This window comes from Triturus cristatus, chromosome 1_2, assembly GCF_964204655.1.
Source record: "Triturus cristatus chromosome 1_2, aTriCri1.1, whole genome shotgun sequence".
In the NCBI taxonomy this organism is placed as follows: Eukaryota; Metazoa; Chordata; class Amphibia; order Caudata; family Salamandridae; genus Triturus; species Triturus cristatus.
Window position 1 is genome coordinate 116,605,367 of NC_140580.1, and position 27,499 is coordinate 116,632,865.

At 43.9% G+C, this 27,499-nt stretch overlaps 1 protein-coding gene across 2 annotated transcripts in view; it reads left to right on the plus strand.

Moving 5' to 3' along the window:
* The window catches only part of HSPA12A (heat shock protein family A (Hsp70) member 12A), a 408,132-nt gene extending 381,178 nt beyond the window's left edge, over positions 1–26,954 (plus strand). The window contains exons 9-12 of one of the 2 annotated variants that reach the window (XM_085603185.1): positions 2,720–2,824; positions 9,084–9,342; positions 12,676–12,779; positions 25,966–26,745. In XM_085603185.1, coding sequence (XP_085459311.1) covers positions 2,720–2,824; positions 9,084–9,342; positions 12,676–12,779; positions 25,966–26,603 — 1,106 coding nt within the window. In that variant the 3' untranslated portion in view covers positions 26,604–26,745. Of the gene's footprint in view, positions 1–2,719; positions 2,825–9,083; positions 9,343–12,675; positions 12,780–25,965 lie in introns of both variants that reach the window. The other variant, XM_085603193.1, reaches the window with a different exon arrangement.
* Positions 26,955–27,499: the final 545 nt, after the last annotated feature.

Genomic DNA, 27,499 nt, shown 5'->3' on the forward strand with positions numbered 1-27,499 from the left:
TCAGTCATAGTGGTAAGGCCTATTATTGATCTTATAAAACATAATATCTTGAAACTTGATTGGGGTAATACATAGGATTCATGGTACATGTAAAGTATGGTTGAATCTGACTTGTCTTAAAGACCGGACACCTGGTATCTATTGGTTCATTTAGACTGGACCAAGAAGTTTGAATAGTCAAAAAAATCAGCATGTGTAGTAGCCATTATAACTTAAATGTGTAGTGAAGTATGGTTAAGTTATAACGTCTCTCAATGATCGGACCAGGGGCAGCTCCTTCACTAAGGCGGATGAGCGTAGTCCCACTGCTCTTTGAGCAAGAAAAATAAAATGATAATAACTTGGTTATTATCATTTTATTTTTTGCAGGTTCGGGGCAGGGTTAGGGTGGGGTGGGGCTGAAGGCACAGGGAGAGGAGTGGTTTGTGCACACTATGTGCACATAACTGCTTGGTCGGCCGTCTGGGACTGGCCAAACAGTCATGCGCACTTTGCATGTTCCCCACCAGGCTGCATTACACAGCCTGGTGGGGAACATTCCCAGGCCCCAAGTCGCCCTCTTAGTGCTGATCCACGGTGCTCAGACCAATGATTGGCTTAGGAGAGCCAATCAAAACGCTGCATTGCAGTGTTGTGATTTGCTATGGGGAGCCTGGGTGCTTCCTGGTTCCCGGACTTCGGAGAAGCGAGGGGAGAGACGGCCAGCGGAAGAGGTAAGTGTTTTTTAAATTTATTATGTGCCCCACGTTCCCCGACCTTCCCCCTGCCTCTCCACCCTCATACCCTGCCAGCTGCTACTGGATCGGACCCCTGGTATCAATTAATATGTTTACACAAGAACATCAAATTATCATATAAAATATCAAGTAAGGCATCATGTGTGGGACTCAACATCAGTCTCAGTGTAAAAAGGGTAAACCAATAAAGGGTAACTTAAGATGGAAAACATTCGAAACACCGCGGCCTCAGCCACGCATGTTCCAGCTACGGAAGCGCTACCACGCATATGTCTTAACCACACTTATGCATGGACACGAGGGTGTTTGTGTAATAAAACCTATTTCAATGTGGTAAAATACAAACAACGTTTTACCAGTTTTTAAAAAACAAGCTATGTGTTTGTCCTATGTGTTGTTCTGTCTCCCCTTCCCTTTCTTTCTGGTTATTCCAAGAAACTAGGAAAATGTTGCCTTGTGAAGCATAGCAGGGATGGTTACTTGAACTATCTGTACTTCTTGAAGAACTAGTCACGCAGTAGTGTAAGGTACAGACAACTCTTTCTCAGTCTTAATGAATTGCCATTAGACCTCTTAGGGGCTGGATGAGGCAAGAAACATGTTGACCATGCCAATGCACAACACGAATTCTCCATAGGACCATTGCATCCCACATGAGCTACATTGATTTTATTTAGGTTAGTGAGCCCCATCAATAAAGTTTAGTAATACTCAGCATCACTAAACCTATTTTAACCACCCCTTTCACTCCACTACACTACTTATCACAGTCCATATACCCTCACTCACCCAACAGCTTTATCACAAAAAGAACTCCGCCAAAAACCCCCTTAGTGGGTGCCCGTCAGGCATTGCAGCGCCGGCCCGACTAGGAGCATGCCCAGATGATGAAGAATGACACCTCTCGTGGTGTGTGAGGGCACTTACTCCAATTGGATGCTATTCCACTGACCTGACCATCTTCCCCTGTCCCAGGAACTGCACACCCTTGTATTCAATTACCACAGAAGGGAGTATGCGTGTTGGACCTAATCAAAAGCTCCTGGTTCCTCTTGTTTAGATGAATTATTACATTCCCCCATAGTGTAAGTCTCAGGTCTGTAAACTATGAACAGGATACATTAATCCTTTCATAGAGTTTCACCCGCAGCAGAGATATTTAACAAAGCATGCACGGCTCTGAAAACCTAGTTGATAAATGAATGATCTGGTACAAAATACAAACAAAACGTACACAGCTCCCAAAAAAGTAAGATTTGAAAAGACTTCAGACAGTTCAAACATTGAATGGCATTTTAACAAACTTTGAAGTCAGAATTGTTAAAGTAAAAATATGAAAACCTAAAGGACACTTCTGGAGAAACCTGCTGCCCTGTTACACTTCTGTCTAAGTGAACCTCTTTCCTTTTCCTGTTGTTTGGGGGACAATTTAAAAGGCCAACTAAGCCATTTGTTTATCTGAACTCTCTTTTAATTTCAATTAAGTTCATTTAACATTTTACTAAATGTTTTTTTTTTACTTTGTATATTTCTCTGTGAAACACAAGTGGTCTAGAATCTTTCAAATTGTTTGAAATATTCTCTTAATGAACTTAAATAGGAGCCTGATTTAGAGGTTTGCAGACCAACACACTCTAAATCAGGCCCTAAGATACCCAATATCAGAAGAATATTTACAAGTAAGTAACACTTCCCTATATTTACCCAACTTAGTTTAATTAATTTTTTGTAGCCACCTGGATCTCTACCTGCAGCCATTTCTTTGCAATGTATATGTTTGTCCATTGTGTTATTTTATTAGCTCAGACACACTAAGTGATGGTCATAAATGTTACCGCAAGAATACGTCTCCTGGTGCACTACTTTGTCAGTTGTGTCTTGGGAATGTGATGTACTCTGCCTAGTGTGATGCATCTTAATCTTGTACCCAGAAGGCGTTTAGGAGTGATTTTCTTGTCTAATTTTTCTAATCTATTCACCAGGTGACCGATACGTGGTCGTGGACTGTGGAGGAGGGACTGTGGATCTGACCGTTCACCAAATCACTCTGCCTCAGGGACATCTGAAAGAGCTCTACAAGGCCTCAGGTAACAGATCTACCACTTATGCCATTTCCCTTGTGTCTAAATGTTTTCACTGTGCAGAAGGTATGGGCTGCACCATCTTTCAACCAATCAATCAATCAAAGCATTTGTAAAGTGCAACACTGTCCCCCCTAGGGGTATCTGGGTGCTGTTTCTCCATCGAAGAGTCAGGTCTTGAGTTTCTTTATGCAATCTGCCAGCGATGGGGTTGTACGGAGCTGGAGGGGAAGGTCATTCCAGGTCTTGGCAATGATGTAGGAGAAGGAGTGGCCCCCCACTGCGGCTGTGACAGATGCGGGGGGTGTTCAAGGGCGAGTGAAGAGGAGCGCAGGTCTTTAGAGGGTTGGTGGAAGTTCAGTTGATGGTTGATGTAGGCAGGTCCTAGGTCGTTGAGGGCTTGTAAGCCTGTGTGAGGATCTTGATTTGGCATCTCTTCTGGATGGGGAGCCAGTGGAGGTCTCTTGGGTGGAGGTGATGTGGGTTCATTTGGGGAGGTCCAGGGTGAGACTGGCTGTGGCGTTCTATATGGTCGGGAGTCTTCTGAGGAGTTGGGTGAAGATGCTGACATAAAGGGCGTTGCCGTTGACTACGTGGCTGGTGACGAGGGTCTGAGTGATGGTCTTTCTAGTGTTGGTGATGATCCATCTGAAGATTCTGCGGAGCATGCGAAGTGTGTGGAAGCAGAAAGCGGCGACTGCTTTGACTTGTAATTTCATGGTCAGTTGGCTGTCCAGGATGATGCCGAGGTGGCTTTCATGGTTAGTCGGTGTGGGTGTAGGTCTGAGTTCTGTTGGCCACCAGTTGTGGTCCCATATAGAGGTGTTCTTCCCAAAGATCAGTACTTCAGTTTTGTCGGAGTTGAGTAGGAGGTAGTTGTCTCTCATCCATTTGGCTACGTTGGTCATGGCGTTGCAGATGATGGTTTTGGCGTTGAAGGTGTCCTTGGTGAGTGAGAGGATCAGTTGAGTGTCGTCTGCGTAGGAGTTTAAGTTGAGTGCGTGGGATCTGACATCTGTGAGGGGCGTCATGTATGTGTTGAACACAGTGGGGCTAATGGATAATCTGCATATGATGTCTTTAGGGCGGAGGTGAAGGAAGGGACTCGGATGCTCTGTGTGCCTCCTGTAAGGAAGGAGGCGAGCCACTTGAGGGTGTCTTGCTTTATGCCTGTGTTGTAGAATCTGTTCATGAGGGTGGTGTGGGAAACAGTGTTGAACACTGTGGAGAGGTCGAGTGGGATCAGGGCCATAGTTTCTCCACAGTCGAGGAGTGTTCCGATGTCATCTGTGGCGGCAATCAGAGGGTCTCAGTGCTGTGGTTGTCCCGGAATTCTGATTGTGCGGCGTCCAGTAGATTGTTTTGTTCCAGGAATTTGGTGATCTTTCAATCATGAATCTTCATATACTCTTGAAATACAAATGGTCTGTGGGAGGTTCAGTAGTAAAACAACTAAGTTGTCTGCAAAAAATGTGGTAAATGTAATTTTGACTTTGTAACAACGTAGGTGGAATTTTAGTAAGAGTAAATAAGTTTAATAGTGCCCCTGCAGGGAAAGGGCATCATTGTGGAGTGGAAATAAAGAGTGAGCTGGAGACTTCAGTAGTGTCAGAAAGAACATTTAAGCAGAGGTCCCTATCTGCACCCAACATCTTTATGAGTGACCCTGCTCTAAAACACTTCCATGACAGTGGTGACAGCATATGGAAGAGGACATAATGGGAACACAACAGATTGCCTGGGTCTAGCACCCTTGTGTCTAATCTTGAGTGCGTGGATCCTGATCCCGTCATTCGTCACTCACAGGAAGGTAGTGAATAGGCTATTACTTAGGTTCTAGGTAGGGACAGGCATACTGCATCCTGGACTTTAAACCAATGTGCAGAGAGCGTGTGGGTCTGTAACCTAGGTTCCCTAAAAGCCCAGTTTTGTCCGATACGATGTTCTGAGCTCAGGGTTCTTGTATGGAGCATGAGGCTTTGTCAGATCCTGTGCTCTTCCCATGTGGAGGAATGAATACATGCCCTGGGCAACCTGATTAGCCATGTGAAGGGATTGTTCAGTCAATTAAGTGAAATCCCTTTGAGGGTAAAATGCATTGGGCAGGCTCCCTTGTTAAATAAACTGTGGGTATATCCTTCTGCACCCAACACTGGATATGAGTTGATCGATAACGTGAGTCATAAATGCTTACGTGTTTTGTAGCCATATTTTATTAGATCATTAAACTGGCTCAGAAGAAAGGGAGAGGCATTGAATCTGTTCTATTGCTGCATAGGCCTAGGTGAACTGGGGGCTGTTATCAGCACGCATAGGTAAAAAGATACGGCAGTGCTCTGGAACTGCTTACAATTCTTTAAAACCTGATGAATGCAAGACATTGAATTAGCCTCTATGCGGGGAGGGTTGCACATATCAATTATTATTATTATTATTTTTATTATTAGGTATGTTCATTTAGGGTAACTGCCCCGCGCAGCATTAGTGAGCTTTGCAATTTTAACAAAGCGTTCAAGTAAAGTGTGAATAAAAAATTTAACAATAGTGATACTGTAGTGCTAAGGTTGGGCGTCAGGCTGTCATAGGTGTTTTCTGTGGGTGGTAAATTGTATGGGGAATAGAAGGTTAGTTAGAAGGAGAGAACAGAGAGGATGGACCAGTAGTGGGTGCAACTATGCAGTTCAAGATGGATCTTAATGCAGGCACCTTCTAAACAGGAAGATTGCAAGCCCATTCTGAAGGAGAGCGAGTCCGGTTGTTGTCTCAGGTACGATGGTGGAGAGTTCCACTGACTTGCTGCTGCTCCGATGAAGCATCTGGTTTGTTTTGGACTTGGACGGCATTAGCAGTCATGCGTTTTTACCTCTGGAGTCCCTGGATCCACCAGAGAATGTCAAGAGGTTGGCCAGGTAGTTGGATGTTCTCTGGTAGTTGCCTCCCTAAAGTTCTTGCACCCTGCATGTATCAGACAGTTTGGGTAGGGGAAGTGCAATTCATAGACCTCCCAGATCCATGTGCGTGATATAGGGTTGGGAGATATAATGCGTAATCTTAAATATATTGCTCCAGGGGGTATGGGGGGCAAGAAGGAACTTGAATGCAGGGGCCTGGTTCATGCGTATAAAGCATCATGGATTATTAGAACATGTGATCTGCATGGTTAAACCACAGGTGACGTGTAAAGGTTTTCGATAAACATACACTACAGAGATCTACATACAGGATCTGTGTTTTCTTAAAAGAAAAGCCCAAATAGACCTGACAAAATGTTGAAGATGGAACAGTGACCCTAGTGTCAGAAGAACACGGACACTGAAACGCTTAACTCAAACAAACAAGATAAGATACCACATGCTTCCCTCTTCACAAAGAAAACACAATGAAAAGATTGGCCACACAAACCTGAACCAGCAAACATTTAAGAACAGCACAGCAACACCTAGTGGCCTTCCGATAACTCTGATAGGGGTGCAGTGTGCAAGAGAAGCAGGCAAACCGCACTTTATCATTTTCCAGCTAGCTGCTTCCAAGTAGATCCTGTTTTATTCCTTAGAATCTACTAAAACTCAAAAAAATCTAATATTATAACAAATCTCTCAAACTTGGGCTATAGCCAGTAGAGTTCGACAACTAACAGTTACAGAGACATTACAACTTTAAACGCAAAGGTACACCAATGTTACAGACTCAAACAAGCCACAAACAGCAAAACAACATAGAAAAAAGCTTCATTAAGATAGATAATGCAATGCCTCCGGATGATTCATGACATTGCAGTAAGTGCCCTTTGGCACTGCTGGACATACATGAGCAGTAAGTCTGCCGAACTCCGTTTATCACCCTGTGAAGATGGGACAGTGAGGAGCCGGAGACCAGGTCTGCTGCTATAAGGTTTTATTCCCCTATAGTTCCTTTTTACATATAAGGGCCGTCTGTTAGGCAGTTCTTTGAGGGGGTCCGTTTTCCCTGACTTCCCGCTGTGTGAAACAGTCCTTTTCTTTCTGGGGGATGACTTCTCTCCTCGTGTGTAGCTCGGAGTTCCTTTCCCACTTCTGTCGGTCTCTTTTCTGCTTACTCGGGGCTGGGCTCTTCCTTGGGCACTTCCCTCACGTGTGGGAGAAAAGGATAGATAGGCACGGGGTCAGTTTTCGGTTACGAACGTAGTGAAGGTTTCCCAGGGCCCGGGAGTGAGGGAGTACACCAAGACGTGATTCCTTAAACGTGCACTTGAGTGAATAGTTTGTGATGGGCGGGGAAAAAGGGAAAAGAGAGAGAGGGAGACAACGCCTATGCGACCGACTTGAAGCCGCGCGGCTCTGTTGTGTTCTAAGCGCCGCGTCTACACCTGCGCCCTCTCCCGCCTCCCAAATGCCCTTGACAGCCGCTCCCGTACCTGTAGCAGCCACGCACCCCTTGGTACGTGGCTCGGGGATTCACCGGGTCGTTGGCCTCCTGGCTCGCCTTCCGCTGCTGCCTTCTCTGGGCTGCTCCCCGTTTCCGTCCTCTCCGCTTTCGTATGTTCTGCAGACCGCTGACACGCCACCTCCTCCGTTGTGCTCTCCGCCGTGATCCTCGCGCTGGTCGAAAGACACACCTCCTTTGGAACTTCCGGGTATTTGTCCAGTGAGTGGCCAATGACGTTGCTATAAGGCGGGTCTTCGTGTAGACTCTTGCTCTGCTTAAAGGGACCCGGGATAGACTCGTTTGGAAACGCTGACTCCCAGGTGTCCGTGCTTTCTTTGCACTCTTCCTGGTAGGGATGAAACAGAGCGGTTGAAGGGGAGGAGGCAGACCACCATTCATTCTTGCCCGTATAGGGAGTGTGTGTCGGGACCACCCTGTCACACACCCCGATATGAATGTTAAATATATTTCTGAAAAGAAGTCATAGTGTCCCTGAATATCACTTTCGGACACATTTTGCTGCTAAATGCAAACGTTTAATTTTTGTTAAACTCAGTTCCCCTAAATAAAGGCTGTTCCCCCTGAAATAACATCTTTGTATTTTGAGGGAATACATGTTTGGTCCCCACTCATCAGCTTGTCATTGTTATTATATCCTCCTTACATGCCAAGTTAGGATTATCAATACCAGTGATGCTACTCTAGTATGACTTTGTTGGCAGCAGTTATGGCAGGGACGTCTACATTATATTAGAGGGGAGTCATTATGCCATGACTACTGCCTATATGCCAGAGTAATAATAGCCACCATTAAGACAAGTATGCTAGGCCAGTATATTACTAATCTTTGGCCTTATTATGTCTGAAAGTTCACAACAGGACGAATGACTGCCAATATGCCAATTCCCATATTAGGCTCCATTATGCCAAGCATGGTGACAATCTGCTAAGAATTGTCTCCATTACACAAAAAGCAGGCCCCATCATGCCAGAAATGCCAAGATTGTAATTAATAATTGCCACATTTATCTACTAGGTCCCTTTTTCCTTCTTCCTTATTCCCTACTCTTCCCTCCATTGACAGGAAGCCTACACATCCCCGCCATTGTCACGCAACGGAAATAGATATGAACACACCAGCATCACACAACCAAACTGGATATGGAACAGTTCTTCACTAGTCCATGCACGGGCCAGCAATAAGATACTGCCTTCCACTGGCATCCTCTGTGACACCGGTGTGAATCCCCCTATCTTCTACCAACAAGATATGTACAGCTTAACACAGCAGAAGGGACGTCAGTGGATGCACATGTCTGCCAGCTGCACGTGCACAAGAGCCTGTGAGCCCTGCTATTGCTAAACAACAGGACAATTGACAGCAGGAGTCACAGAATCCATTTATGTACTGCAGGTGCCCTCAGAGCGATGGAATGGAGGAGAAGCATCTGGGCACCAAAAATGCTGCCAGGCTGCAGAGCATTCTTTGCACACTAATCTTAAGCATTCTACAAGCACCAGACAGAAGGCCTTGCACACACTCCAAGCTCGCTGAAAATAGAACATAGTAAAACATCTCTATTGTTGAACACAGAGGGCACTGAAGTCCCCAGGAGCTGAGAGGGAAAGAATAACACTTGGTCACCACTGAAGAAATAGGTCAACATCCGCAGGTAAGATGTAAAGGATCCAGCAGTGATACGTGATAGAAAAAACTCACAAAGGAGCTGCTTAATCTCAGCATGGGCCACATAATATGTTCCACCTGAGACAATGCACAAAGCAGGCATCAAACACGTTTGTATATCAATGTTTGGATAAAAACGTCACTAATCTCATACCTGTCTTTTGTCTCACACAGGTGGCCCCTATGGATCTCTGGGCGTGGACTATGAGTTTGAGAAACTACTCTACAAAATATTCGGTGAGGACTTCATCGAGCAGTTCAAGGTGAAGCGTCCGGCGGCTTGGGTAGACTTGATGATTGCCTTTGAGTCGCGTAAGCGGGCCGCGGCGCCCGACCGAAGCAACCCACTCAACATTAACCTACCCTTCTCATTCATCGACTACTACAAGAAGTTTAGAGGTCACAGTGTGGAGCACGCCCTCAGGAAAAGCAAGTAAGTGAGTCTGACGCTTCCAGGTTGGCCCGGGCTCCAGGGTAGGCCTTCTAGAGTTCTGCTTTTGAAGATTTGTCTTTCTTTTATGATTTATAAATCCTAGCTTATATTTGGGGCTGCATCATGTGCTTCCGAACAGTGAGTGGATTTTGAAACTTACAGTTCTGTTCCTTTAACACTGTGGCTTGCACTAGTTTAAGACTCTGCTCAATGCTACTGAAGAGTTATCTTCTTGTAAGCCCATGGACAACACCCATAACCACTAGCTTTCTAGAAGAAGGTTGTCATATATATTTATGGGATCAGTAGTAGTTGGCAAAACAGCACATGGCCTGCCAATCAGTAATCTTAAATTTTCTCCATTCATGTAAAATATCTCAGGCTAAACTCACAACTTGAGGGCTGGTATACTTCACCGCTTTGTCCAAGTATTTCATTCTCTATCTGAATTATCATTTCTACAGCTTACTCACGACCCTGTCTATGCATCACATTTCTACTGATCTAAAGAATAGCTTTTGGGTGCCGAGAAAAAAAGGGGGTTCCACAACACAAAATCCCCATGCATTATCCATTGACTTCTTTAGGCAGTGCTACAGGGAAAACTGTGGAACAGAATTGCACCCTATTTGTCAGGAAGCTGGATATTGGTCCGCAGATTGTGCTTTTTGTGATTTGGTGTAAATCGGTTCAGTGTTTTCTTTTAGAAATAAAGGGTAAAAAATATTTGTATATCTGAAAGGTTGGGTGCGTGAGAGGCTCAAGAGACGCATGCTGGAACGCCAATTTAAAAATAGAACATTCTGATTGGTCTGGGTGCTTTATTTCTCTTGGGCCATTTTGCTCCTGTGAGCGCTCTGACTGGCTGCCAGGGACATGAGAAAAATGTTGTTGGCAGCCATTACTGTACTTAGTTCCCTGTCCTGAAGTAGAAACAAATAAAATAACATAAGAGGGCATGGTAGGGATATGCTGTCCCCTTTGTCGCTGTGGGGGAACCAAGAGGGACCCCTCCTAGGGCTAAAATGCAAAACAAATCTGCAAACAAACCTCAAAATGCTGTCAGGGGCTGCATTCTTCAATTATAGGCTGCTTTCCTAGGAGAAGGGGAGCACGCTGCCCTCTTCCCTGAGTCATTATAGGCCCTGGGAGCCCACCTATAGGGCCGCAGTTCATATGGGAGGGGGCACGGCCCCCCTCCCAGAGCCTTCAAAGACCCATGGGAGCCCACCCCCAGTGCCGATTTATTTAATTAAAGGGGAGGGGGCCACATTTAAAAACATTAAAAAAATTGAAAGAAAGGCTGTGCGGTCCTCTACCCCAAGCCTTTAAAAAACCCTGGGGACCCCATGCCCCAGAACCGCTACTATTAAAAAAAAAAAGGAAGGGAGCGTGCGAACCCCTTTTTAAGGCAGTAATGACCCTGCACCCACCTCCTGGACACAGCAGTTTCCCTGCCCACACCCACGCCAGCAGGAAGCCTGTGTTTGCACCTGCCTAGCGGGAGCATTTTTAAAACTCCAAACAGGAGGAAACACAAAGTCTGCTCCCAGTGGGTGGGAGCTTTAAAAATGCTCCTGCCAGCTAGGAACAGACTTTTGATCTGTTTCCCTGCTTACACTGACGCGGGCACCTCTGGGAGGGTGCAATGCCAGCTCCTGCAGCATGCAGTGAGCTTGCTGGGAGACGTGGGGGCACTGGGCCTCCCCCCCACAGCCCCCAACATGCTGCATGGTGGGTGCCCTGGTTGTACACTAGGACACCCACCTATATGACAGATAGGCAGAATTGACTCGGGAGGGGAATCTAAGGATCTGATAGCAGTATTGATGGGTCTGTTGGAGGTCACTAGATGATTCTAGTTGTACATTTGGAGACAGAAAACACAGAATTTCATTCCTGTGTGGTATACCAAAATGGTGCCAAGTTTTGTGTAAAGCCAGAGTACTTGTGGAATGATCTTTGGGAGACCAGCTTATTTAAAGGATTCGTATGAGACAATTCATCTGACAAAGATCTTAATGGATTTGGTTATTGACAAAGTCTTACTGTGGATATGGGTGACAAGATACCTGGGCTCTCCAGGCAATGAGAGAAATCATGTTTCCGCTGCAACAGAAAGAGCTGCTCAAGACCTGACAAAGGTTGTGACTCTTTCTCATGTTGAACAGTCCATCACTCTTCCGATGTTCTGTGCTCCATCTTACCTGTCGAAAGAGACTCCATTGTATGGTCAAGCGCAGTAAAGATCATTGGGCAGACAATCAACTCTTTATAGGCTTCTCTCGGACAAATAAAGGCAAGTCAGTGAAGAAAAGGACCTTTTCAAGAGGGATAGTTCTCTGTATTAAGATCTGCTATGGATTGGCTAAGAAGCAACCTCCTGAGGGTTCATTCTACCAGACACACAGCTGCCATCACTGCATTGGCACACAGAGTGCCCATTCTGGATATCTAATAGGCCGCAACATGGGCATCAATACACACTTTCAAGAAGCACTGTTGCCACCACAGCAAGGTTTGATGGGAAGGGTATTTCGCTCATTCAGTCCTGCAGGACTTTTTGATTTGAACAATTCCACAGGCCCGCCAGAAGAACAGGTTGCTTACCTTAGGTAACACTCTTTCTGGTTGATACTCTAACTAGCCGTAGATTTCTCACCTACCTCCCACCTCCCCAGTCTGTGAAATGGTCTTTTTTCCATCTAAAAAGGTCCCAGTCTAGAGCCCTGCACACTGGCCCATTAGATTGATTGGTGGGCTCTTCATCCGAGGGTGCAGACAGTGTCAAGAAAAAAACTGACTTCACTGTACAGGGCTTTGCTCATATGGTTTTCTGACCATCGCTTCTGAGACAAAAAGTAGTCAACACACAGCTACACAATAGCACCTACTGGCACATGGGGCCTATGCTGTCAAAATCTTTTTTTCCTTCCTGGCATCTGGGGATATTCCCAAGGTGAGGAATCTGTGATTTGATAGAGAATCTACCAGAAAGAACATTACCAAAGGTAAATAACTTGTTTGTTCGTTCTATTTATAACTTTAAACCTCTTGAATTTGGTAAATAAAATGTTATAACAGTTATTTATGGTTTATTGCCTTTTCCAGTTGATAGAAAAACTTGATCTCTTTTCCACAGAACCTTCTACCTGTTGGAAACAAGTTTTCACTAATAATGAAATTTCCTTCAATCTGGAAAAAAAATCAACTGTCATAGTTCTTATGGTGTTGTATATAGAAACATAACAAATATGTAGGGGATTATGTCATTGAGTTGCACAAGAAAGCAGTGCTGCTTTAACCATGTTTTACATTAAACTCTTGTTGCAGTGTGGACTTTGTTAAGTGGTCCTCTCAAGGTATGCTGAGGATGAATCCTGATGCCATGAATGCCTTGTTCAAACCGACCATTGACCACATCATCCAGCATCTTAGTAAGTATCACTATGTAATGCACAAGTACTCCTGCCAACATGTCCTAATCAGTCACAGAGACCGTCAGACTAACTACAATAGAGATGTTTCTTAGAGATTGTGGAAGTTATAGGAAACAATTAATCATTGCCTTTTTTTAAAAAAAAATTGTATCCTGTAATAATAAGAGTTATTTTTCAATTAGATATTTAATACATTGTATGAACTTTAGTATTTGAGACGAACACGTTTGAACAAACAGGGGTTCTCATTGTACAGATAGCTTCTTCAAATCACTCAAACAATTCCACATTTAAAAAACAGATCGACAGCATTATCAATGGAGTTGTTTTAAAAAGTTCATGGGAGAAGAGGATATGAGATCACACCTTTCACCTTAGTGACATCAGTAGAAAGTACCATTACATGACTACTGATGTAACAGACAGGCTTTTGAACATATTCTTTTAAACAATTTTCCTTTAAAGTGCAAGAATTTCAATACATTACTTATTTATCACTCTATGCATGACTTATGCATCTCTCTGTATTAACAATAGTGATAAATTAGTCCTGTGTACTGAACTACTAAGACTAGCAAAAGCTAAAATAGTACTTTAATAAAATATCAGGAGTCGGATAAGTAAAATCACTGGAAATGCAAAGCAGTCACAAGTGATGGCAAGCAGCTATGTGTTGTTACCAACTGCAACTTCTAACAACTCTTGAAACAAGTGGGTGGATGTAGAGTAGATGTGAGGGCAGCCAGGGTCACCTAGATGATCAGTTTCATTACCTACAGGAACAACATAGACACTACCCTGCTATTAGCTCTATCTTTCGCCTTACACTTTACTACTGGGTACTTATCTTTCACTTGTAATTAAACTGTAGTGGTATGAAAAATTGAGTTGGAAACTAGGAGGGCTGGTCTATCTGAATTAGTCTTGTGTTCCTTCTTTAGTGTCAATATTAGCACACATTTTCACTGGATCTTTGAAGGCACTATGTCTTATATTAATTGGGAATCCATGTACACTACCAAGTACTCCATACTGTTAATACATGCTTTGTCGCAACCCTTCACAGAAGAGCACATTGTTTTGCTTTGCATAAGTATACAAGGGACATTTTGGCCTGGTGCAGCTTAAGTTGTGTCAATGAAAGAGCAATGTTTAGGGGGAGGAGCCCAAGATGGCTGCTCTCCTTTGAGCTCCCCGACCGTTGAAGAGAAAATGAGGCCGCTGCTGCAGTCACCGCCACCCTGGCCATGAAAGGAGGACAGGAATTGAGATGACTCACTCATGACTCTGACGATCCTGCATCGCCCCTACTTGTGATGGCAGCTTCTCCAACACTCTACTGGGGGCTGTGCTCGTGGAGGACACCTCCACTACTACAGCTATCCCGACACCTCAGCTCGGCATGACTCTTCTCAAATGCCCTCGCAGACCGGTTCACCATGAATACCTGGCCCAGAGTGAAAGCTGCACTGCAGGCACCACTTCAGCATAACAGAAGCCCGTTTTATTGATGAGTGGATCGGTCATAACCAAACAGCACCCAAATCCTACTGCACTTCACCAGCTGCCTCCCCTCGACACCGGGCGCCCGTGGAAGATGGGTCCCTGCCCCTGAGGCAAGCACAATTGTGGTTTGTTGCCCCTCATTACCTGCTTTCCCTTAGAGGTGCTGTCAGGATACAGATGACTGGAGTGATGGACTGTGCTGCCGGATCCCCTTTCCCTCTCCGAGGACAGCTGCCACCCCCTGAGTGGAGCCCATGGCAGGTTGGGGGACATAGTCCTAGGCATTTGAGCCTCTCTATGCTTCACCTGCAACTTACTCCCAGTGTTGGGTGGGCCACGAGTACTGGACTCTTACTCTTACCCCAACAGAACCCTATCTCCTAGAACAGGCCTCCCTGTAAATTGTGCTACTGATACTTTTATGAGCCACCTTTGCCTGGAACTTTTTGATATGCCCTCACACTGGTGGGCCACTATAAGGATCCACCATGGCCCTGGGATTGTGCCCGGCTACTCATAATGGCACCGCCACCTAATGGCAGAACGCTCCAGACCTTCCGACTCACAGCTCTGGTTGAACCGTTCTCCACCCCTTGAAGATCCAACGATGGCGGCCAGGAAACACTCTAGACAGCTTCTTTTCACTAAAGCAGCAAGTAATCTCCCACCCCTGTACCAACGGCATCCGCAGCCATATCTGATGCACGTCTGAAAGCCATTCTTAGGGAAGTTACTTCCATTGGAACCCGTCTCTCCACCCTGGATTAGAAGATTACAGATCTTTCCCAGGATATGAAGAGCATCAAAACAGACATGGGTCTCTTTCATTCACGAGTGGACTCCCTAGATCAATGTCTTACAATCATTGAGGACAAGCTGACAAAAACTAATTGACATGGAGGACTGCTCCCATCATCATAACATTTGTTTCAATTGAATTCCCGAGAAACTGGAACTCTCTGACATGTAAGCATTCTTACTTGATCTTATTCCAAAAATGACGTGGTTGTCCTTCACTCCCCCCTTGAACTACAGATGATTCACAGGATCCAGACGCATCACCCACCTGAGTCTGGGACCACCAAGCCTCACCCTGTTATCGCCTGCCTTCAAAGACATACATATACCTGTTGTATCCTCTTGGAGGCCCGCAAACGTGCCCCTTACGGCTTGGATGGTCACAGGATTAACATCACAGTGGACTTCTCCCCAGACACCAATACCAAACAATGAAAATTCTTGGCCCTGTGCCCTCAGCTACTCACATGAGATATCAAGTTCACTTATTAGAAACCGCTGTCATGTGGATTACTATGGATGGGGGGGTTCCAGAGACTTTATTGACCCACAGGATTCGTGGATTCCCTGAGCGACTCCAGCAGTGATACCTCCCCTTCCCAACATATGGACACAAATGCAGCAGCCATCCCATGCTCTGATCCACTGTGCCAGTGGTACCCACAGGGACAGCCTTTCCATAAATAACAGGACCGGGAAAAACTGATCAAAACTCAACAATATGAGCAGAGAGAGAAAGCGGGGGACTTCTAGCAGTGCTACTACAGTAAAGGGAAGCGGCGTCTTCTATACCGGCCATTAAAGATAGCACTTGTCATATTGTCTGTGACCTGAGGGCATCGCTGACACTTTTGGCAGTTTTTACATCCAGCTATATAGTTCTGAGCTCCAACGTGATGCGTCTGGACAGCAACGTTTCTAGTCAACCTACACCTCCCCTGCCTTAAAGAGGATGGCAGGAGACTCCTCGAAAGAGGATTATTAAAGAGTAGGTGGCCTAGGCTATATCGAACCTACCATATAATAAGGTAAGAAGATGGTTTTGTGGAGGAATTCTACCCATGGATAAAAGTTGATGCGATAGACCTACTCCATGCCTTTTTCCAGGAAGTGGAACAGACCAGCTCTCTCATCCTCAGTGTCAACACAATGGTGGTTACGTTCCTCCCCAAGCCAGGCAAAGACCCCCTGCACTGTTAGCCTCTGCCCAATTTCAAACATTCTGGCAAGTATTCTGGCGACCCGACTCAAACTAGTCATTACAAGTTTGATCCAAGACTCCCAAGTGGGATTTACCCTTGGAAGATCCTCACGTAACCATCTTTGCACCTTGGCCCATGCACTTTGGTTCTCTAAAGACTCACCAGAAGCCACGTTTGCCCTCTTACTATTCGCTGAGAAGGTGTTTGACCGGATAGAATGTGACTACCTATTCAAAGTGCTACACCACATAGGCTTGAGGGGCAAATGTATTTTTTATTTTAGTTTAGAATGCTTTATTGATATAATAAAGTAAAAACATCATTACTACATAGTCATATTGCAAAGGAAGTAAAGGCATGATATACATATGATGAGAATGCCAACAAAACCCTCAAGAGGGAAAAAATTGTACTTGGAGTAAATGCATTTAAAAATTTTGAATTTAAGGAGGGAAAGAGAAGAAGAAAAAGAAGGGGGGAAGAAAGAGGAAAGGTAGATATTATTTGAAGATAGAATAGTAATGCATAATCATGGAAAACAGTAAATGTTATAACGTGATAAAAAAATATCAAAGGTACAATTTAAAAACGATTAAAATCAGGTAGCAAATCTAGAGAGAAAAGAAGTTAGTGGTGACCACAATAAATCTTTTTTGATCAAAAGAGGTAATGAAGTGGCATGGGCACAATCAAGCCTATGATGATGATAAAGCAAGTTCCACCAGGCTTGATAAGAGATTTTTGAAGTGTCTTTCCAATTGGTGGTAATAATCTGAAGAGAAATAGCTAGAAACAGATCAATAAATTTACCCACATGAATCTGGACATCCTAGATAGGTGAGGAACTACCTAAAAACACATGTACAATTTCAAAGGAAAAGCTTGTAGATAAGATTTCATTCAATTTTGACCAAATACGCGACCAGAGGGACTTAACCAAAGGGCAATGGAAAAACATATGGAGGAAATCACTATTGTCATGGGAGCAAACCAGCATTTTTTAAATTTGTGCAGTTCAGTAGGTGTGAAGAAAAGTCTACTATAAAAATAGTATAATGTCTAGGTGAGCGTAAAGAAGTGTGTATTTTGGACCAAATAAAATCCCATGTTTGAAACGAAAAATCTTGGGCCAAATCTTTTTCCCATAACAGTTCTAATTTGGATTTAGTTCTAACATCCAAAGGACGGGATACAAATTTGTAAATAACTGCTGCTTTATGCTGTGTGGAAAAATCAAGAGAGGAGTAGGACTGATTAGGTGTATCAGAAGAACAGTCCTGGGAAAGGAGATGAATTAAGGATGCCTTAAGTAAGGGGTAATGAAGGGCATGTCTGGTGGAAATGCCAAAAGACTCTCGGATGTCCGAAAAGTCCATAGGGGATCCATCCTTCAACAAATGGTCTAGAGTAATGATGCCTTTATCAATCCATTTCTTCCAGAATAATGCTCTGTTATTCTTTAAATGTTTATTATACCAAGTTGGAGTGCAAGAGAATTGATCTGCAGATGAGAGATGAGTTTGAAGCAGAGAGGATGCAAGTGCTTTGGAGTGAATAAAGATGGGTGAGGAAAAACGCTTCGGAGGTTGAGATAAACTAGCAGCTGTAATAAACGAAAAAGGTGTATATTGGGCTTGTTCTATTGAACTCCAAGCCATTTTTGGCGTGAATGGAGATTCGGTTAAAGAAGACCATATTTGTATCAACGTGAATGCAGAGTAGTAACATCTAAGATTGGGATAACTGACTCCACCTAGGTTTTTGGATTGTTGGAGACGAGAAAGTAAAATCCTAGCTTTACGGCTGTTCCACAAAAATTTGATCAGGGCGCAATATTACAAAAAAAGGTAAGTGGGAGGGAAACCGGGAGAATAGAAAGATAAAAGTAATTAATCGCAAGGAGCATCATTTTAATTGTGGCCAGTCTACCCCACCAGGATAAGGAAAGCAGGGACAAGCTCTCAATAAGGGCTGAGAGTTTTTTGAGTATGTCCGCGAGGTTCATTTTGATGGTTTCCCTAATGCTATTAGTATATAAAATGCCTAAGCATTTGATATTTTTGGACTTCCACTCAAAACCTGAACCGTGAAACATGTGAGGAAGGCAGTATTTATTTAATGGTAAGACTTCAGACTTATTAATGTTCAGTTTATAACCGGAAACTAACGAATAATCTTGTAATAAAGAGAAAAGAGCCGGCAAGGAAGTGGACGGGTTGGAGATGTACAACAAAATGTAGTCCCCATAAGCAGTGAATTTAATGTCGATGTCTTTAAATTGGAGACCTGTGTAATGAGAAGAACGTGTGAGTTTCACTAAGAAGGGTTCTAAAGCAAGAATTAATAAAAGTGGGGAACGAGGACAGCCTTGCCTGGTACCTCTATGGAGCGGAAAATATTTAGACTGACAGCCGTTTACCCAAATGGAGGTAAAGGGGGCAGAATATAGCAATTGAATATATTTAATAATAGTAGGGCTGAAGCCGTGCCATCTCAATGCACCAAAAATAAATTCCAAATTAACCCTGTCAAAAGCTTACTCAGCATCTAATGTGATGGCAGCAACTGGTGAATCCATTTTAGAAGCGAGATGAATAATATTAAGAAAGGTTCTCTAATTATCTGTAATAGATCTTCCTTTAACGAACCCTGATTGGTAAATATTGATGAGGTCTGGAATTACCTTATTACTGCAGAGGGCAAGAATTTTAGCTAAGATTTTACAGTGTGTGTTAATGAGGGAAATGGGCCTATAATTTTTACAAAGGGAGGGATCCTTGTCTTTATTAGGGATCAAGCATAACATTGCCTGGGTAAAAGATCCTCGTGATTCACCAGTTGCAAGAAAATGGCTTATCAATGAGAATAACTGAGGGACTAAGAATTGTTTAAAATACAGAAAAAATCAAACTGTAAAACCGTCCGGGCTAGGTGATTTGTCTTTAGGTAGTAGGTTAATGGCTTTAATGATTTCCTGTTCCAAGATGGGAACATCCAGGGATGTGAGATCAACAATATCCTCAGGAGGTTTGTGTATAGATTGAAAATAGGAATCAATTTGTTCAGGGGAAGGGGTGAACTCTGGAGTGTAAAGGGATGTATAATATTGAGTAAAGCAATCAAGAATCTTCGCCTCAGTAATATGCCGAACTCTGGAGTTAACTGTGATAACCACAATTTTAGATTGTTGTTTATTGATTTTAAGTTAATTAGCTAAAGATCTACCTGCTTTGTTCCGACCACCATACATTTTTGCATTGAATTTAAGGAGATAATTACAAGCGGAGTCCCAAGATTGTTTATTATATTGCAGTTTTGTTTTGATGAGAGTTGACAAAGTATCAGGACAGTTGGTAGTGTAGTATGTGTGCTCAAGAGCTTTGATTTGCTTTAGGATAAGGGTTGAATCCTTAAGGGCTTTCGTTTTCTTCCTGGATACAAAGTCAATTATGAAGCCCATAGCAGTAGCTTTGAAGGCATCCCAGATAAAGTGATATTGAGAAGCAGAGTAAAGATTGTTGTAAAAGAAACTCCTGTATGAAAAGCGTGAATTGTTCAACAAATTGGGAATCCAGGAGAAGGGAGTTGTTAATCGCCAACGGCGGGAGGTAGGGGAAGGTAAAGGATAATCCATATCTAAAATGACAGGGGCGTGATCTGAAATAAGAATGGAGCCGATCTCTGTATTGGTCATAAATTGTAGAGCGTGTTGAGTGAGATAAATGTAATCTATGAGGGAATGAGATTTATGAACGGGGGAGAAAAAGGAATATTCTAAGTTCTCCATGAATCAACCAGTCCTCTAGAGGTGATAATCTTATAAAACGTTTTCTGCATCTTGATAGAGATATATTTAGTTTGAGATTTACGATCTAGGAGGGGATCCATAAGTTGGTTACAATCACCACCTACAATCAAATTATCTTTGGCATGAGAAGAAAGAAGAGAAGTGGAATGTTATTAACTTTAGCATTCAAAAACAGCCATCTACCAGTAGTGTCTTGAAAATCATTAAGTAATTGAACATTTAACCTCTTCAGTGCCCATGACGAGATAGTCTCGTCATGGAGCACGGTTGCGCTGTGCCCATGACGAGACTATCTCGTCATGAACCCCACCCACTAGTGCAACGCCCGGCACAGGAGGGGGAAAGGGCGTGGCACTGAAGGGGTTAAAGACTTATGAAACAAAATAACAACACCATTCTTGTTGTTCACTGCCGGGGAGCAGAAGACGTCCCATACCCACTGTTTGTGCAGACAAATCTTGCAACTTCAGATGTGTTTCTTGTAAAAACGCTATATGACATTTCAATTTTGCTAGGTGAGACAAAACTCACTGTTTTTTTAACAGGATTACGAATACCTTTAACATTCCATGAGATAACACGAAAGTCGGTCATTGTTAAGATTTAAGAAAAGATAGGCATGAAAGTAAAAGAAAGAAAAGCAAGAGATAGAAAAATAAAATGTGTGACAAACCCAACAAAGAAAAAAGGATATACCAATATCCGTAAAAAACTATGATAAATAACATAGAGATAGGGGAAAGTGAATAGAAAATAGAGAAATAAAAGGAAGGAAGGTAGAATTACTAACTTGCTGTATCCAGAAAGATGAAAAAAGGAGAAAGTAATGACGTACCATATGCAAAAAATAAAAATAATGAGATGCAGTAGAGACAAAAGCGAAGAGACGTGAAAAGGAGAAGGGGAAAAAGAATAGGAAAAGGAGACAGAAGAGAGAATAAAAGGGGGAGCATAGTCCCCCGAAGAGAGATAACAGAGAAAAGATGACGAAAAGCCAAGAGGCTTTAGTCATGGTGGTCAAAAACAGGAAGAACATTAATGAGGGAGGAGGGGGCAGAGAACAAGACAGCCACTCCAAAATAGGGTGAGACACCGAGAAGGGACAAAGTTTACAAATGAAAAAGAAGAAAGAAGAGAAGAGAGACAGGAAATGAATGGTAAACATACTGAACAAAATGGAAGGGAACTTATCAGACAATGGGAAGACAATGAACGGAATAACTCATACGTAACTAAACATAAGGAGAACAGGAGTATGGACATCAGCTTCAGGAATTGCACATAGAAGACCTAAGATACGGGGAAGAGAACAGACTTTAAAACAATTAAGATTTGCTCAATTCCATAGCTTCCCCTTTGTGTATGGATGAATTTCCGAAGATCAGCCGGATCGTCAAAAGAATAAGTTCTGTCCTTAAAAGTCACTTTGAAAAAGCACAGGTGTATAAGACCATAGCGGACATTCATGGATCTCAAAGATGGTCTGCGGTCGAGAAATTCTTTACGCCGGGTAGCAGTTGGCTTGGAAACATCTTGACTGAAAAAGACTTTGTGACCGGACCAAAGCATTTGCTTGTGTTGCTTGGCGGCATTAAGGATTGCCATGAGGTCTGAGTACAGAAGGAAATAAGCAATTATGCCTCTTGGTTTAGATGAGGAAGATGCATTTTGTGGACCCAACCTGTGCGCCCTTTGAATGTTAGGATCCAGAGATTTCGGAAGACCCACAATCTGCAGAACTCGAGTATTCAAAAAGGAGATCATGTTCGAGCCTTCAGAACCTTACGGAATTCCATAAATGCTTAGTTTATTGCAACTGTTATGATTTTCTAAATCCTCTGTGGATTTTTTAAGTTGGATTACTTCTTTAGTAAGGATATCGACTCTGGCAACAACGTCCTGCGCATCGCTATTTTTTTGCTCCACATCCGAAAGTCTTGACTCAAGTCCAGACCATTTCTCTTCAATTCTCTGAAGAGTGGCGGTAGTATCCGACATGAAAGGTCTTATATGGCATAGTTCATCCATTATGTCCTCTAACGTCAGAGGAAGGGGTGATTTTGATGGAGAAGACGGATCTTTTTTGGGGTGTTTGTTGGTTCCTGCAACTGAATCTTTACGACCTCCAGAGGTGGACCCAGTAGCACCAAGGGACTTATTTGAGTGTGTAGAATCCATAGCAAAGTATTGTGAACAACACAACGGAAAGTAGGATCTCGTAAAACCAAAAACTCTAAGGTCACCAGTAGTACAGTCAATTAAAAGTGATGTTATTAAACCACTTGCAAAGCTGACTGGAAAGTGCAAAGAGCTTCAGAGCCTTAATGAGGTAATTCATCCAACTGGCGTGTAGTAATAACTGAACCGTTCTAATGTGCAAATATCAGACAAAGGCCATTGCTTACAGATATTGAAGAAAGAACCAAAAATTGCTCTCATTCATATATGCTGTAGAAGAGCACTGATTTACAAGACTTTGGTTACAAAATGCGCAAAATGGCGGCCACACAGATTGAAGCCCATGAGGAGAAGCAATGGCCGTCAAAACCTACAACAGTTCTATAGATATGCCTCGATGAGCCCACTTCATAATGTGAGGAAAAAAGTTTCAGAAAAAAAAGAGGCCATGAAAGAGAGAAGAGACCTAATATTATCGTTGCACATAACGCAGTGACAAAATGTCTGTCATTAAAAAGTTGCTGTAAATGGCATATGATGAAGTAAGAAAATTAGAAAGTCAAACAAGAATGAAGCAATAACTGATCCATTTAGTGTCCTCTTAGCAAGCCAGGTTGTGGTTTTTGATGAGAAAGGACTAAAAATCCCCCCCAAAAAAAGATAAAAAAGGGTTGCGTTAAGCCATTCCTGTTGAGGAAAAATAACAATAGCAAACTCACAAAATGGCGGTCGCTCGGAGCAGAACACTGAGGTGAGGCAAACACTGAAGCAAAACGAGTGAAAATGACCTCCGATATGCACACAATCTTGCCTCAATGTGCCCCGCTGCTTCGTGCACAAAGAGCCATGCTCAAATGACGGGACATCAACCGCATAATGAGCCTTCCAGCGCCGACTGGAGCTCAATGTCAGAGAGCGATTCAAGGAGCGGCCATCTTGAATCGCCACCACCGCTCGCCTGGGGCAAATGTATTTTGATAATCTTTTGGCTTCATACTGATCCAATGACACAGGTAAACTTTGGGGGCTTTCTGTCATCCACTTTCCCAATTAGGTGTGAGACCAGACAGGCATTCTTCCTCTCCCCCCTTGCTGCTTCTACCAGCCATGGAGCCATTGGCAGCCGCCATCTGTCAATCCACCCAGATAAAGGGTATCTCCACCGCTGCAGGCACTGCAAAAATTCTCCTGCATGTGAACTATATATTACTTATGCTCACAGACCTGGACAGATTTCTACCAGCCCTAATGTCCCTTATTCCATAGTTATCTCTGATATGAGGCTACAGGATCAACTGGGACAAGAGCAAAACCTTACCCATGTCTCTTACCACCCCAAAATCAACTATAATTGGATTTCCATATCAATAGAAAGAGCTCCGGCTCAAGTACTTCGGTATCTTTATCAATCCTGGCCTCTGGAACATGGTCTCTGATAACCTGGACCCTCTCATAGCTAAAACAAATATTGAATACCAGAAATTGACCCATCTTATCTTCTCCCTGTGGGGGAGAACACAAGCTGTTAAAATGGTCATAGCCCCCTCTTTACTTATGTCCTGGGTCTGCTGTCCCTCCCTGTACTTACTGCCATCCTAATGGCCTTAGATAAAGGCATCAGATCATTCATATAGGGAGATATGAGACCCCACTTGTCCTTCTCCAAATTGTTGGCGCAGAAGAAGTGTGGTGGGGCACCCAGTATAGAACATTATTATCAGGCATTACAATTGACACATATGGCACATATAGACTCCGTCTCCAGACCCACCGCTGTGGGTTTGATTGGAATGTGTCATGACTCACAGCAGCCCTGGTCTGGAGATCCTCTATCGACACAAAACACTCACGTCGCTGACTCCTAATCTCAGTGTGCAAATGATGGTATGGATTTGGAACCACACCCATAAAATACAGCACAGCTCTGCCCAATTACATATCACAGCCTTCTCTGGAATATTATGGCTAGTCGAGTGGGCGGCCGCCCGCTATTGTGGAAAGCATGGGAAACGGCGGGGATCCTGACATTACACAATATTACCCATGACGATCAGCTGAAATCCTTTACCTCCCAACAGCTTGCCTGCATCGCAGGCATGGTGCCACATCCAACTACAGCACTGTCTGAATAGTATCCTAGAACCCCGGCCATGGCCTCTCCAATGTATCACTACTTGATGACCTGAGGAACATGCAAAGGGGTGGTGTCAGGACTCTATAACTTGGTAATCCAACACCTTCACTCCCAAGCACTACTAACTCCTCCGCACGCACTGGCAAGACAATATACACATACAAGACACCGAAGATGACTGGAAGGAAGTGGCAGGCAAAGACACGCGAGAGGCCCAAATGAAATTCTGTTTCTTCAAATGATACAAACCTGGTACTGGACTCCTCAGAAATTGGTAGCCTGAGTCTTCCTCCCCCATACCCACTGCTGGAGAGGTGCATAACCAAACTGTGACCATACACACATCATATATGATAGCCTGGCCATCTTACTCCTCTTGGTTCAAATGAGCGACACACTACGCCTTGTACTTGAACTTCACATCCGCTACCACAAACTGTGATTATTCTACACAATTTTGTTGACCTCCCTCGTCTCTCAATACATGCCAGGTGGCTGTTATCAACAACCTTGACCACAGCAAAGCTCTGCATACTGCGCCAAAGGCGTGCGATCCCCTTACCCATACACGATGAATGGTTAACATGAGCTGTATAAGGTAGTGTTCTATAAGAGGATTATCAACCGGATCTAGGACAAGGAAGATACCTATATATGTTAAAACATTTGGTGCCCCTTCCTGAATCTAGGAGTTGGCACGCAATGATACCACACTGCATCACCATGACACGTCATGACGAGCAGCTTCTATTCTTACCCTGTAGCCCACAACATAGAACTGCCTACGACATGCTCCAGAACTCTCGCACCTACCCCCAATCCCCCCTTGTTTCTTTCCTATTGTGGCTACCCGTTCCCGCTCCCTATTGAATTAGAGCCTCAGATGGGAAGGTCAAACCCTCTATTATTAGTCCCTAATTTTTCATATGCACTCCAATAACTTTCATGTGAGAGACATTTCTGATGGACAGTAGACCCTCCCAGGGACCCGTCCGTTTTATTCTCTGACTTCCTCTATACATTAATAACTAAAATCATGTGCATTTCACGATTAGTTGTGGTGGGGGAAAAGCAGGCTTAGAGTTTAAAAAGACCTAAAAAGACACAGAGGATTAATCACAGTATGGGCCAAAGACGTAACTGGAGCCAAACCAATGTTTTGATGTATTATCTGACAGATAACTGGGCCCGTGATCTTAATATGCAGCCAGTATCTATCCCTCCTCAGATGTGGTGCTCTCCGGTCAATGAAGAGCACACTAGACATTGTCGCTTTCTTAACTAGAAGCCGGATTCGGAGGTAGAAGAACAAATGTATTGTGTATGTATATGTTATTCTATAGCACAAACCTAGCCAAAAGACAGCGGAGCGCTGCACATGGTGAAAGGCATGCAAGCAATCAATGAGTGATCGGAGAGGAAGCGGAGTTGTGGATGGTCAAGGCGTTGTGACGCGGTGTTCTTCAAACACCACCTGGAATCAGGGACACCGTTGACCATATATTTGTGGATACCCTCTTGTATCTCAAGACTGATGCAGTTGTGTTTGTCTTCCAGGTGATCTGTTCCAGAAACCAGAGGTCATCGGTGTCAAGTTCCTCTTCTTGGTGGGCGGGTTTGCCGAATCCCCCCTCCTTCAACACGCCGTCCAGCAAGCCTTTGGGGATAAATGTCGAGTCATCATCCCCCATGACGTGGGCCTTACAATCCTCAAAGGCGCCGTCCTCTTTGGTCTGGACCCAGCTGTCATTAAAGTGCGCCGCTCCCCACTCACCTACGGAGTGGGGGTGCTAAACCGCTACGTGGATGGCAAGCACCCACCAGGGAAGCTCCTCCTCAAAGATGGCACGCGCTGGTGCACCGATGTCTTCGACAAGTTCATCACTGCCGACCAATCTGTTGCACTTGGGGAAACAGTCAAGCGCAGCTACACCCCGGCCAAGCCATCCCAGATGGTCATTGTCATCAATATCTACAGCGCCGATCAAGATAGTGCCAACTTTATCACTGACCCTGGGGTGAAGAAGTGTGGCACCTTGCGTCTAGATCTCACCGGGACCGAGAGCGTTTCTGCTCCAAGCCGCAGAGAAATCCAAACGCTGATGCAATTCGGAGACACAGAAATCAAAGCCATGGCTATTGACGTGGCCAGCTCTAAAATTGTCAAGGCCGGCATTGATTTCTTAAGTTACTAATTGCCTAGATCCCTGCCCTCTTGCCTTTCCCACGCATATGCAACTTGTCTTTGCACAAGATCTGATCCAAGTGCAGCCCAACAACAACTCCTGAGGTCCTCGTGGGACAGACTTGGGCTAGTGCTGCCTCCCTGACACCAGCCCTAAATCGGGGTGCTGACGTGGACATGCACTTTGTCTAGAGACTGATTGCAATGAATATTCAACTTCCTGTACTGTAATCAGATAACCTCCAGGGGACCAAAGTAGTGACAATGACTTTCCTGTGTCGTTCACGTTTCTCACATACTTCTTTCCGCAGTTTAACAGAGTTACAGAGTCACTCATCTGATAAACACAGTATCTTCACACAGGATTCATCTCAGCCTCGTGTGTTACTCTTAAGCCCTGGCTCTAAGAGATAAGCCACAGGGAGCCAAGCGTTATGATGTTCTAGTCCCTGAGGGCCTGTCCTTTTTTAATCGAATGACACCCAGGCGGTCATCAGTGCTCCTGGGGTATTTGGCGAGGCCACTGCAAAGTCGTGAACAGCACTTATGTCCACAGGGTGGGTTTCAGTTCCCTACAGCATTTCCAGTTTTCTACAATGTTATGTAAATGTTTGCCACACTGTGTATGCTATTGTGGATTCAACGCAACTAACAACTGCATACACCACTACAAACTACACATTTAATTTCAACTCGACACATTTCATTATGTATTTGCGACTTTAAACTTGTCCTTGCACTTTTACACTCTTCGTTGTAATTTTACGGGTTTGACTGGAAGTGCATACACTATTTACATTTTGTTTTCCCTGAAACACGGAAATCTTTGATTGCTCCTGATGCCAGGACAGTCTTGTGATCTCAGAGTCAGACCTGGCACAGACCGATTCAGAGGCGCAAGCCAAC